This window comes from Ovis canadensis, chromosome 13 (genome assembly GCF_042477335.2).
Source record: "Ovis canadensis isolate MfBH-ARS-UI-01 breed Bighorn chromosome 13, ARS-UI_OviCan_v2, whole genome shotgun sequence".
Classification (NCBI taxonomy): Eukaryota; Metazoa; Chordata; class Mammalia; order Artiodactyla; family Bovidae; genus Ovis; species Ovis canadensis.
Genome location: NC_091257.1, coordinates 17,483,622 through 17,496,947, shown reverse-complemented (window position 1 = coordinate 17,496,947; position 13,326 = coordinate 17,483,622). Strand labels below are relative to the sequence as shown.

At 42.5% G+C, this 13,326-nt stretch overlaps 1 protein-coding gene across 6 annotated transcripts in view; it reads right to left on the bottom strand.

The window, feature by feature from the left end:
• Positions 1-13,326, bottom strand: part of PLCB4 (phospholipase C beta 4) — a 477,139-nt gene that overhangs the window by 152,357 nt on the left and 311,456 nt on the right. For all 6 annotated transcript variants that reach the window (XM_069546386.1, XM_069546390.1, XM_069546388.1 and 3 more), the window contains 3 exons: positions 9,923-10,003; positions 8,565-8,624; positions 6,974-7,117 (listed from right to left, as the gene is read on the bottom strand). In XM_069546386.1, the coding sequence (XP_069402487.1) occupies positions 6,974-7,117; positions 8,565-8,624; positions 9,923-10,003 (285 nt within the window). The remainder of the gene's footprint in view (positions 1-6,973; positions 7,118-8,564; positions 8,625-9,922; positions 10,004-13,326) is intronic.

Here is a 13,326-nt window from a genome sequence, read left to right as displayed (position 1 = left end):
GGGAGACCTGGGTTCGATCCCTGGGTTGCGAAGATCCCCTGGAGGAGTGAATGGCTACCCACTGCAGTATTCTCGCCTGGAGAATCCCTATGCATAGAAGAGCCTGGTGGGCTACAGTCCCCAGGGTTGCAAAGAGTTGGACACAACTGAGCGACTAAGCACACAGCACAATAGGGTTTATGGTAAAACAGTGGCAGAGAGATGAGGAGGATTCAGAAAAAGGCTCTATTACATACAGTTTAGAAAAAAAAAAGGGGAAACATCTCCTTCATGCAATTGTTTCTACTTATAGATGTTTTAAGTTATGTGACCGATCAGACATACCCATTACCCAAAGGCATACTGGATTTGAGGAAAAAGTACCAGCAATTTGCTAGCAATTCCTTTTAACAGAAGACCTTTAAGGAGAGGAAATGAAAGCAGAGTTTTCTAACTGGAATGACAGGAAGGATTTAGGGAAGCAGAAAATAATGATCTCAATTGGGAAGAGGTCAAGACACTGGGGTTACAGCCTCCAGGCTTGTCATGGATCCTCAGCAATGGCCCCCTTACATCCTGAAAAGTGACTCTAAAAATAAAGCCATGGAATCCCAGACATTTTGGACTATGATTGAACCACATTTTCTTGGTTTTCTTAGCCAAACATCATTCTCCTAGCTTTTCTTATAGCTAACCTGTAAAAAGCTTTAGGGTTATACCTATTTATCTCCTAGGTTAGAGTTTATGGATTCAGTCCACATAAAGACCTCAATAAAATGAGGACAGATATATGGACACTGAGGGGGAAAGACGGCGTGATGAACTGGGAGACGGGGAGTGCCACATATACACTATGGATATCATGCATAAAATAGACAGCCAACGAGAACCTGCTGTGCAGCTCGGAGAGCTCTGCTCAGCGCTCTGCGGTGACCTAGATGGGGAGGAAATCCAAAGAGGAGGGGATGTACGTGTGCATACAGCTGCTTCACTGTGCTGAACAGCAGAAACTACCGCAACACTGTAAAGCAGCTACAGTCCAATAACATTTACGTTTAATAATGAAAAAGAAAAAAAAATCATACAAAAAAAGACAAGTGAGAAGAAAAAAAAACAAACATCTTTCACTCTCCATCTGATTCCACTCCCAGAGGCTGCCACTGTTAACGTGTTTCTTTGTCATTCTGGAAATTATATATATATATATGTATATATATATATATACATACATATATATATATATATGTATATAAAGGGACTTCCCTTGGGAGCAGGTTCAGTTGCTGGTTGGGGAGCTCAGATCCTACGTGTCCCATGGCCAAAGAACCAAAACATAAAACTGAAGCAATATGGAAACAAATTCACTAGAGTTTAAAGACGGCCCAAGTAAAAACACTTTATATATACAAAACAACAAAATGTATGTACTGAGCACTGTTTAAATGTCAGGCACTGAAGGTTCTAGATGCTGGGGATGTAGCAGGGAATGGGAAGCCAATAGGTGAACGCATGGCGTGTAAGTAGTGGTAAGTGCTACGAAGAAAAATAAAGCAGGGCAAGGAGTTAGCACGTGCCGAGGGGAGATGAGGCAGGCAGCTAGGGTGAGGTTCCAGCAGAGACCTGAGGAATATGAGGGAGGAGGTGCTGCGTGTAACCGGGGATCCTGTGCTCCAGGCAAAAGGAAGCGTATGCACAGGCGAAGTTCCTGAGGCTGGAAGGAAACAGGGAGAGGGAGAGGGTGGCAGCCGGAGGAAGGGAGGTGAGAAGGGATTCTTTAAGGCCCGGTGAGCCTTGGAGGGTTCTTAGCATCAGTGATAGGATCTGAATTACTTTCTAGAAACATCCTTCCAACTGCTATTTTAGGAACAGACTACAACAGGCAAGGTCAAGGCAGAGAATTAGGGGAGAAGTGGCATTGAGTGGGAGAGCACTGCAGTGATGGTGAGGGTAGACTCAGCTAGATTCTAGACACAGAATGTTTGTTAACAGACCGATCAGGACACAGGAAGAGTGTCCATGGCCTCAGCAACCAGAAGGATGTGGTTGGAAGGTCTGATGTGGACTTACGTTTAGGATCCTATCAGACATTTATTCCATAGGGGAGAAAGGTCTATAAAATTGAGCTCAAATCTTGTTAAAGTGGTAGAGGAACTGCTGCTGCTGCTAAGTCTCTTCAGTCGTGTCTGACTCTGTGCGACCCCATAGACGGCAGCCCACCAGGCTCCCCTGTCCCTGGGATTCTCCAGGCAAGAACACTGGGGTGGGTTGCCATTTCCTTCTCCAATGCATGACAGTGAAGAGTGAAAGTGAAGTCGCTCAGTCGTGTCCCACTTAGCAACCCCATGAACGGCAGCCCACCAGGCTCCTCCATCCATGGGATTTTCCAGGCAAGAGAACTGGAGTGGGGTGCCATTGCCTTCTCCGGTAGAGGGACTAGGCAAGCTTATTTACTCTTTAAGCAGAGGGCATGGCTGAAGAAAAGACAAGATGAGCTATAAGGCTGTCTTTTATACAAGTGTCATCTTTTACCTAAATAAGAAAATGCACCATCATTTTCACTGTCTCGGGTACTGTGAAAATATTTTGTATTTATTTGAAACCTTAACTCTATTAAAGTAAGATTTCATGTTAAATCTTATTGAATCTTAAAACACTCACTTGAAATAAGAAAAGATATCAGAGAACCCTTTTAGGAAGCGGAGGAACAAGGAAGTAAGTTGACTTTCACAGAATCAAGCAAGGTCCCACATGGGAAAGCTGGTCTTCCGTCGACAGGACATGAATTGATGAATCCCATCTGCCTGGATTCAATGTTTGGTTAAGTGAATTTTTCAGAATCACAGGACTGTAAGTATCACACAAGCCCAGGAATTAAGAATAGACTCAAGAATCTCAAATAAATACTCCTAAGCAAGGTCTGTGCTAGAAAGCCTCTTATAACTTCTATATCACTGGTCAGACCAAGACATGCCAGATGGCAAAAAACAATCAAAACGTTCTGACCACCCAGGGAATGGCTAATCCTCACAGTTAATAAGCTATTTTTCAACATTTTGTAAGTTTCTGCTCTTATCTTGCATGAGTACCATGAGTTATTTATGTTTATTTCTATACTTGTTTATGTTTGTAATAAAAACTACATCAATCAGTAAAAAATGCTTATGGAAAGAAAGAGGGTGGCTGGTTCTTCCAGTGAATACTTGGGAAGATTTCTTTAAAGGTAAATTGCTAAGAATTTTTTCTCAAGTTCTATGTAAATGAGACAACTAAAAGATTAGGGGAAAAAGTTATTCAATTGTAGGATTCTGTTCTTTAACTGCTCCAAGAATGTCTTTAAAGTGGACTCAATTGTGTTTTAAAGAAACCAACCTGGATATTTCAGACAATGCATTATGGGTGAAGTACAAGTGAAAAAAAAAAAAAAAAGGCTTCCCAGGTAGTGCTAGTGATAAAGAATCTGCCTACCAATTCAAAGATGCAAGAGACAAGGGTTCTATCCCGGGTTCAGGAAAATCCCCTGGAGTAGGAAATGGCAACCCACTCTATTATTCTTGCCTGGAAAATTCCATGGACAGAGGAGCCTGCTTGGCTACAGTGCATAAGGCCACAGAGTCGGACAAGACTGAGGACACACTGGCAAAAGATCCATCAACCACAACCAACAGACCCAAACTGAATGCAAAGATTTTGGCCGTAGCATTAAAAGACTGGCTAACAACTGAACCAAGTCTATATGTTTCAAGTTAGAATAGAGTCTTTGTGGAGTTCTGTCCCAGGCCACAGGTGTGAGGCCTTGCACCAAGGCCGCAGAAGTGGAGCCCAGAGCCAATGGCACCTCTGAGGCTAACCAAGCCCCTTTGTTAACTGTGGCCCCAAACGCCCCCTGATCATTACCAACCAGCTTCCTGACACCAAATTCAGCAAAAACACTACCCCATGATCACCCTATCATGCCCTAACCAGTCACCTAAAGCCAAGCCTCCAGCAAGAATCTGGTTTGTCTTGAGGCTATAAAAACTGGCTACTAACCCACGGAAGTGTCCCCTCTCCCTGGTCTGTCAGGAGGCTGGCCTGCTGCGCTCGCAATGCCCACGTTATCTCTGTTCTGTGTTCTTAATAAACTCACTCCCTTCTGAAAGGCTCTGTGTCTGGAAATTCTTTTCCAATCCACACTCAGCCTGCCATAAGAGTGTTTAAGGTCTGTAAGTGTAATTTTTAAAAATGATGGTTTGCTTTAATTGACTGCTGTGATAACGTGAACAGAACATTGCTAGCTAAGAGCTGTCCTATGGTTCCAGGATCCTGGGCTCCTAAGCTGTACTCATGTCAAATGGTATGACCACAAATACCCCAAATCTTATCGTTAAGTATAGACTTTTGCCCTAGAACACAGACTTATATATCACGTATTTATGACTATAGGGTTCAGACCATGGCTCTTAAGTAAAACAAGACTGCAGCAATCAAAGCATGGAAGTGAGGACATTTCGACTTACTGATCCGAGCCACCTTCCCAGCACTGTACTTGCTCAGGGATGGGTGGAATTGACAGTATCACACAAGAAACCAGAAGGCTGAGTTTTAGGCTGGACCCTGGCCTAGCCTGCTCTGAAGACTCCGGTGAGTTCTTTTCACTTCTGGGCTTCCTCTTCTACGTCTGAAAAACGCGGTGTCTTAGTTCCACCTCCAGCTCTGAAATTCTAGCACCCTGTGATCTGAACAGTGAACGTACACTGGGGGCTTTCGACGATAAAGGCACAGGCACTTTCCACGTAACGCGTCCTGTAACCTACACAGCAGTCCTATGAGCAGGCACCGTGATGCTGTTCCATTTTGAGATGAAGCAGGTGAGGCTCAGTGAGGCCACTAGCGTCTCTCGGTCACACAGCTGGAAAGAGGAAGAGGCAGGATGTGCGGCCAGGCAACTTGTTCCCGATCCCAGATTCTTGAGGTCATATGAGTCACAGGGTTTCTTGTAATATGACAGGCTGACAAAAGGCATGGCACAGGTCTACAGAACTGTCATTTTGCAAAATTTCAAGCATCTAAATATCTGTCTGATTAACAAGACTTTCTCTTTCTGGGTGATCAGCATGGACTTCTGGGATTGAATGTTGCTATGGCAAATAGCAACCAGAAAGACCTTTGTAGCAAATTAGATAAGTGTGCACTAGAAACAACGCTTGTTTAGATCAGCAGGGTTCAAGAAACCATCCAAATGGGTGTTGATCTGAGCACCATAATGAAAGAACAATATTGAAAGCAACATCTGTTTTCCCAAAGTGAGGTGATCTGGGAAAGCAGCATAAAACCAACCAAGCCATACAACTACAGAAGCAAAGGCTCTCATGTCGTGTGGAGCGTCCATCCCTGCCTGGGCCCAGAGCCACAGTCGGGAGCTTCTCAAACTTTACTGCACATACGAGTCACTGGGTGGAGGGGCGGGGGCGGGCGTGGGTGTTAGTAATGAAGATTCTGGATCTGTAGGTCTGTGTGGGCCTGAGACTCTAATGTGCAGGGAGTTCCCACTGAGGTGTGTGTAGCAGGAAAGTGGACCACACTTTGTGAGTGAGTAAAGAGTCTTGATGGTCTCAGTATCTGTAGAACTCAATTCTGCACCCCTTGATTCTGGGTTTCTCATCTCAATTTCATCGAATACTCTCACCTGGATATTCCCTGAGGGCTCTAAAGTTCAATATTTCTAGTGATGGCCTTTCTCATTCAGCCCTGCACTGAGCTTCTACTTGCAGGGTCAATGGGAAAATAAAACGCCCGCCTCCCAAGCCCCCAAACGCAGACCTCTGCCATGGGAGAGCAGGGGCCCAGGCCTCTTCACGCATTTTATGCAAAGATAATGGTGCTGTGTCCACAGGTAATACTGCCTGAAGACAGACAACTTGTAGGAGAGTGCGTGACATTCAAGGCTTTCTACTTTGGGCAATATCGCTTTGAGACTCACCTGCCAGGGCAATGGTAGGCTGGTTATGGTACTAAGATGGACCATAACCCAATACTTTCATAGCTTACAGGCAGGGTGGGTATCAATTATCTAGATGAGCGCTAACAGGGTAACCACAGGCATATGCAGCAACTGAAATGCAGTTCCTCCGAATTGAAAACACGTATTATATTTTGATGACTTTGTATGAACAGAAGAATGTAAAATATGTTAACTGATTTTATATTGATTTCACATTAAAATGACCTATTGGGTTACAGAATGACATACCAGAATTTTAAAAGATACATGCATCCCTATGCTCAGAGCAACATTGCTTACAACAGCCAAGACATGGAACCAATCTAAACGCCCATTTATAGAGGAATGGATAAAGAAGATGTGGTACATTCATACAGTGGACTATTACTCAGCCATAAAAAGGAATGAAATAAGGCCATTTGCAGCAACATGGATGGACTTAAGAAATGATCACACCAAGTGAAGTCAGCCAGGCAGGGAAAGGTAAATACCATATGGTATCACTTCTATGTGGAATATAAAATAATGAAATTAATTTTACCTGTGGCTACCAGAAAAAATTAAACTACATCTGTGGCTTGCATTATATTTCAGCTGGGTAGTGCTGATCTAACCCTTTGCTAGTCAAACTGTGGTTCTCAGACCAGCACCATCAGCATCAACTGGGAGCTTGTTAGAAAGGGAGAATGTGTCCTCACCTCAGACCTACTGAATCAGAACCTGCATTTTTACTAAATCCCAGATGATTCTTGTGTACTTTCTGGTTAGAGAGGTTCCTACAACATATCACAGTCAGTGTTCAGGCTGCTGGTATTCATGAGTGACATGCTGAAAGGGTACTATGCTTGCTGAATTTTCTAGGGCAACATTCTAGCAAGCAATGGAAACTTTCTTTAAAATTTAAATTGAATTATATAATTCAAAATATATATCAAAATGACATTACACATGAAAAATTATGTGCATCACACATGTCCATATGGGAATGGAAGGAGGTTGTGTCATGGAGGATACCTTAGTTATTTCTGGATTTTCAGCCACCATGTATGTGAAACTGATGTTCACCAGATCTGCACCACTGCAGACACAAACTATCCGCCCTTCCAGATCATTTTCTGATTTGCCAAGAGCTTCAAGAGCAGCCAAAATTTTGGGATCCTAGAGAGGTTAACAGATAGGGAAAAATACATTAGATCACAGAGCATAGAAAAAGAAACTACATTTGATGTAAAAACATCCAGTAAAGCAAATTCTTCTTTGTATCTAAAAATGTCCAGATATCTAGTGTTATTCTAAAACTCATATAGGTAAAATCTATAACACTACACATTACTGGAACTCACCTGGTAAGAAAGGTACGATACAGTTATTGATTTAGAAGGTGGGGAGGCAGGGTCCTCCTTTCAATTGAGAGTTCTAGTTATTGGAGGACGTGAACTATGGCAACAGGACTCAAAGGCTCTGCCTGAGACCTGACTGTGTCTGCAAGGGTCAAAGGGGTTTCTCACAGAGAACAGTCACTGGGGATTCATGCACACATGCAGGGCATTGCCACAGTCAGCAACCTCAAGTTGTTAAAAAGTGAGATTGAGTCTTTCAATAGCCTGGACACAAAGAATGAACACGTACATCTCCAGGAGCCCTGGCCTCCTCATTTGGAACGAAAACTGCGTAAGTTTGCCCTAATTAGCAAATAAAATAGTGGCTTTGTCCTCTGAAAGAACTCAGGGGAAAATGCCAAGGTAGTTACACAGAGATTTTAAACTAACATTAAAGAGGGTCACTAACAAAAACCAAAAACAAAGTGAGGAACATCATTTTGTTTTGAACATCTAAAAATCTGTAAACCTGCAGAAAAGGGAATACAGGCTGTGCTGGAATATTCTAGGAAAAACCCATCTTTTAAATTCCTGGCGCAAATAGCTTTTCATTCAAACCAATCAGTCGCTGTGAAGAAGGCTTATGTATGTGCTCTGCCATTCTTTTTCTCTCAGAGGCAAACTGAGCCTTCAAGGTGAGCCGGGGTCTGCGTGCACAGGTGCACAAATATGGGACTACCCGAGTCATCTAAATTTCCACATCAGCCATGGACCAGAAGTGACTCACTGTTTGCTGAAAAAGAAGGTGGGGATAGGGGGAAGGTGTGCTTGCTAGATTAACTTCTGAGTTAAGGGAACAGTTTATTTCGATGCTCATATCACACAAGAGTCATAATTTTCAAAGGTTAATAACAATTTCTAATATAATTAAACCCAATGCACTCCAAATCACCCAACCATTACAGATGAGATTTCTAAACTGTATCTGTTCTTCATTTCTAGCTGATGATTTGGGGGCACTAATGGGCCTCCCTGGTGGCTCAGTGGTAAGGAATATGCCTGCAAGGTAGGAGACAAGGTTTCGACCCCAGGTCAGGAATATCCCCTGGAGAAGGAAATGCAACCCACTCTGGTACTCCTGCCTGGGAAATGCCATGGAAGAGTAGCCTGCCAGGCTACAGTCCTTGGGGTCACAAGAGTTGAACATGAATGAGTGCCTAAACATCAGCTGAGGGGTTACACAACAGTCTGTGTCTAGAAGAACAACAAACACCAGGCGTGGGTACCTTTGGTGTGGCTCCCAGCCGAACACTGTTGATGAGGGAACATTCTAGCACCTGGCCTTCCTGCAAAGAGAGCACATAACATAGCAGTGAGTCTAAATTCTGCCAGACCCACAGCACAGACAGGTGATTCGCAAATGTTTGTGATGATGAAGGCAACGCTAATTCGAGTGAGGCAGAAGCAGGATTAAAAACAAGTAATAACAACACTAATAATTTTCAACAATCAAACATAGTCAAGATATTTTCAAACCAAACTTTGGTCCATTCACGTGTGAGAAGTAAAACCAATACACTGACACTGGGTTGTGGTGAAGGAAAGCGCAGTGTTTACTGCAAGGCTCTAGGCAGGGAGAACGCGTGGCTCTCGCTCTAAAACCCTGAACTCCCCAAAGCAAAGGGTTTCAGCAAAACAACTTTAAGGGGCAGCTGAGGCAGGGATATTGCCGGGTATACAATCAGCTAGTGCACAGTTCTCTGACTGGCTGACGGTGAGATAACACGGGGGTTCACAGGGGTGAACATTACTAATCCTGAGGCTCCAGGAGGCTATGTTCTTATGGTCATCCAGTAATTAAATGCTTCCACTGGGTGGGGGGTTTAGGATCTGTGAAATAACTCAGGAAATGTGCATCAGATATGATCCAGGAGCTTCAGAGAGGAGCTAAAGCAGCGGACATCGGCGATGGGTCTGTTCTGGGAAGGCCACAGAGCATCCTGCCTGGTTGCAGAGACCCCAAACATTCCATTCTGTATGTATATATATACACACATATATGTAGAATGCAACTCTGAAAAAGTACAAAATGTTACTTTTATATATTTAATACTGTGATGACTGCCATGTATATTATTAAATATATGTGTGTACATGAAATATCAGTGGGACTATACTAACTTAAACTCTGATTCTACTCTTCAGAAATTCAGCTCAGAGGTTCACAAAATGTGGACGCTGTGCCATGTGCTAAGGACTGGAAAGTGCCCTTAAATGCACCTCTGAGACTTCAGCTTGAATACCTCTCTTCTGGGAAATCTTTCTAGCTCCCAAGATTTAAGTCAGACTTGCCTGCTTTTAAGCTCTTGTAACCTGACCTTCTCTTTCACAACTCTCAATGTCTTGTAACTTTCTTTCTTTCTTTTGGATGCCCGACTTTGATTCTAGGCTGGAATGTATAAGGATCACATCCTTGGCCATTACTATGTCCCCAGCGCCTGGCACACGGAAGCACATTTTAAAAAGTCCTGAATGAATAAGTAAGTGTGGGGTCCGTGCCTGCAAGGGGCTTTTGGTCACTTGTGGAGAAATGAAATGCCTTCACCCTGAGAGCAAAAAGGAGCAACTTGTTTTTATGCCATACCTTGCCTTCACTTCTCCAGGTCAGAAAGAAGCCAAATTCATCTACTTTGAAGAGGCAGTTGGGTTCAAACACAAAGGATTCCTGTGAAAAAGGAATGTGTTGATATGCATGACTCACACCATTTTGAATCTAATAAAAATGCAAATATCTTTTAGCATCTAAACAAGAGACAAATGCATCTTGAATCTAATGACCACATTTCTCATTATATTATGTAACATTTTCATTTTGAAAATTTCTTGCATTCATTTTTGCATTGAAAGACTGATCAGTTTTATACAGCATCTTCCTTTAAGGCAGTTTTAGAACAAAACACACTAATGCTCTGAAGGTAAATAGAGGGGAAGTTTTCTCTAACTTCTCGGGAAAAAGAGCTCCCGAAAAGAAGGACTCCCGGGTTTCAGCCAACTGGGCTCACTCCACACAAGAGGAATTGTTGCTGGTATCTAACATAATATCAGAAATCAGGAGATAGTTTTTTTTTTTTTTTAATCACTGATTTTTTTTTTTTTTTTTTGGTCTACAGAATTCAGCATTCAGAGGTTTACTCAGATAACTCCTGAGCTTTCTGCTTTAATATCCAATCTCATTGGGTGTTCCATAAACCAGGACTTCAGCAAGATTTTGAGCTACTCAAAGCGTAGTCCTGGGAGCAGCAGCATCAACCTCACTTGGGAGATTGACTGCATTGGCGGAATCTAGGGCTCCAGGCCAGACAGACTGAATCAGAGTCTCTGGGGTGGGAACCAGAAATCTATGTTCTAACAAGCCCTCCAGGTGATTCTAATACACAGTAAAAATCTAAGAACCACTGCTGTGGACATCAGTATCAGATCAAGATGGAATGTTAGCCAAATGCAGGGGCCCCACAGCAGCTAAGTTGTATTTCCCAAAGGATTCCTGGTCTAGCAAGAAAGCACCATTGTTCTTAAAAACTTCAGGCAACTTCTATGTCAATGATAGCAAAAGGGCCCCCAGGAAATGAACCCAGATGCCCTCTGCCCTCTGCCTGCATTACATCAAGACTTGGCACTCACATGTCAACAAACCCACTTCTCGTGACCTAAAGGACTTGTCCTCCTAGATAATTATAACACTGCTATAGGAATTGCCTGGCAAACATGAACAGTGTGTGACTTCAAACAGAGAGCAATCACTGGATTAAGATTTTAAGCAGATTCTCAATTCAAAACTTATTTTTCTAAATTTCAAGGAAATAGCAATATTTATCAAGGTAAATCCAATGTCAATGTTACATTTTAGAGTCCCAGGAGCCCTGAACAAAAATTTGTGTCGTTTTCTGACAGGTGAAGACTTATCATGTGCAAGCAGTCACCGAGATGAATAAGATGAAGGAAGGGCATTATGTGACTTTTGTTTATGGAATAAAAATCCAGTTCTGCCACTTATTATTTACTTTCTCCAACAAAGACTCTAAGTCTCAGAATCCTTATCTAGGAAATATTTACACCTACCTTTTAGGGAATGAAATGAGGTGATAAAGGCAAAGCACTTTTACATTTTACCATGAATGTGAGTCACGCTGTTACACAGTTCAGCAAGTGGTAGCTACCAGCCTTTATCCCTAGTTCAAGTTTACATTTGTGGTAGCAAATTACTAACAATGTGAATTTGTCAATACGTAACGTTTTCGACCCACAGAAATGCACTTCTGGATGGTTCAGGTTTTTAGGAATGGTTTGACCCAGAAGTGGACCCTTTCGATGGGCCTTAGAGGATGAGCAGCAGTTATCCAGGTGAAGCAGCATGGCAGGCATGCAGGACTGCTGACAGCAGGGGCTTCGGAGGAGGGGATGTGCTAGGCCCACCTGAAGGGGATGATGGAGATGAGGCTAGACACATAAATAAGGCTAGATCGAAGGGTGGGGCACATCATACAAAAAGGTATTAAACGTAACCCCGAAGATCTTCAATCATCACTGATTGAGAAACAAGAATAATCAAACTATGAGAATGAACACACTGTAGAATACTTTCCAAGCAATATCTTAACGGTAATAAAGAATTTCACTGTTCAAAGTATGACCTAAAATGGCGTTTACAGAGTAGACCTACAATGAGTCAGCTACCATCATTATTTATTTATGTGCACCCGATCCAATTCCAAATAGGGATTTGGAATGATCTAGGAAATATACATGATAAATAAGAATGAATTTCCAGCTTATTTTCAGGTGGAACTTACAGTTCCTTGGCCTCCTTAATGGCAAAGTTTTTTCCTTTCTTCCTCTCTCAGTTACTTAGTACCCTCTGACTTTACCATTACTACCTGGGAATTTGGATTCCTAACATCCAATTCTTCGATCATCTGATGCTTTTAACCCCTAGCGCTATAGTCTTCACTCTGCTATATTAATCTGAGTTCCTACAGCTTCCTACTTATTAATCCTGCCTACCTCTTGCTAACCACCAGGCTTCCCTTGCTTTTACTTCCATCCTTGTCTAGTTTATTTCCGTGGTCCAACATTACAATCACTTCCTCACAGACACCTTCAACTTCTATGTCTCATGTTCCATTTTCATGGCCAAAAAACTAAGTCCATCCTGTCCATTTTTTAATCACTAAATTTGATGGAGAAAATCACAAAACTGGATTGTCTGGCTTTGGTTTAAATTCAAGATTATAAACTTAAAATGGATACTCCACATGACTTTCAACCTTATAATTCTTTCTTTTAAAGTTCCCCACCCATCAAAAGGATTATCTCAGTGCTTCTCAAGTTCCTTACTCCTAGCCGATCACTGAGCTTCATTGATTAAATACAAGAAACTCATCATATGAGAACTTCCTCCATCCTTCCTCCTAATAACGTATGCTTTCGCCCATCAAAGGTCAGTCCCTCTGCTTCTGCTCCAGATTCCATCCTCTTTCACCTACACAAGGATTTCAGTCTTCTATGAATCATCATCTGATACACATCAGTTCTTCTCTCTGTGAGATCATTCCTATCAGCACCCAAATAAGTCCCAGCCATCCCCACCTACTCCTTCACTTACTCCCTCATGTCTCTGATCAATTTTAAGGGCATAGTATCTTGAAGAGTTTGTCTTCACCCACTATCTCTACTATTTCTCTTACATACCATTTCTGACCAATTCCATCGGCCCTCTGTTCCTCCCACTTGCTAATATTTTTCTGCCAGGTTTACCGTGACTCACCTTCATGCTGCCATACGCAGGGCACACTTAGATTTGCTCTCCTACATGTTCAACATTACAACTTCTTACGAGATCCACAGAAGTCAGCTCTGGGGATTATTATCTATGTTCTGAGACCTCCTTTAATGCTAAAGCTTTAACACCATCTACTTCTTGATGACTACCAAATTTATAGTAGCAGCCCTGTCCTCTCTGGGTTCTCAGTTCAGACATCTAACTCTCTT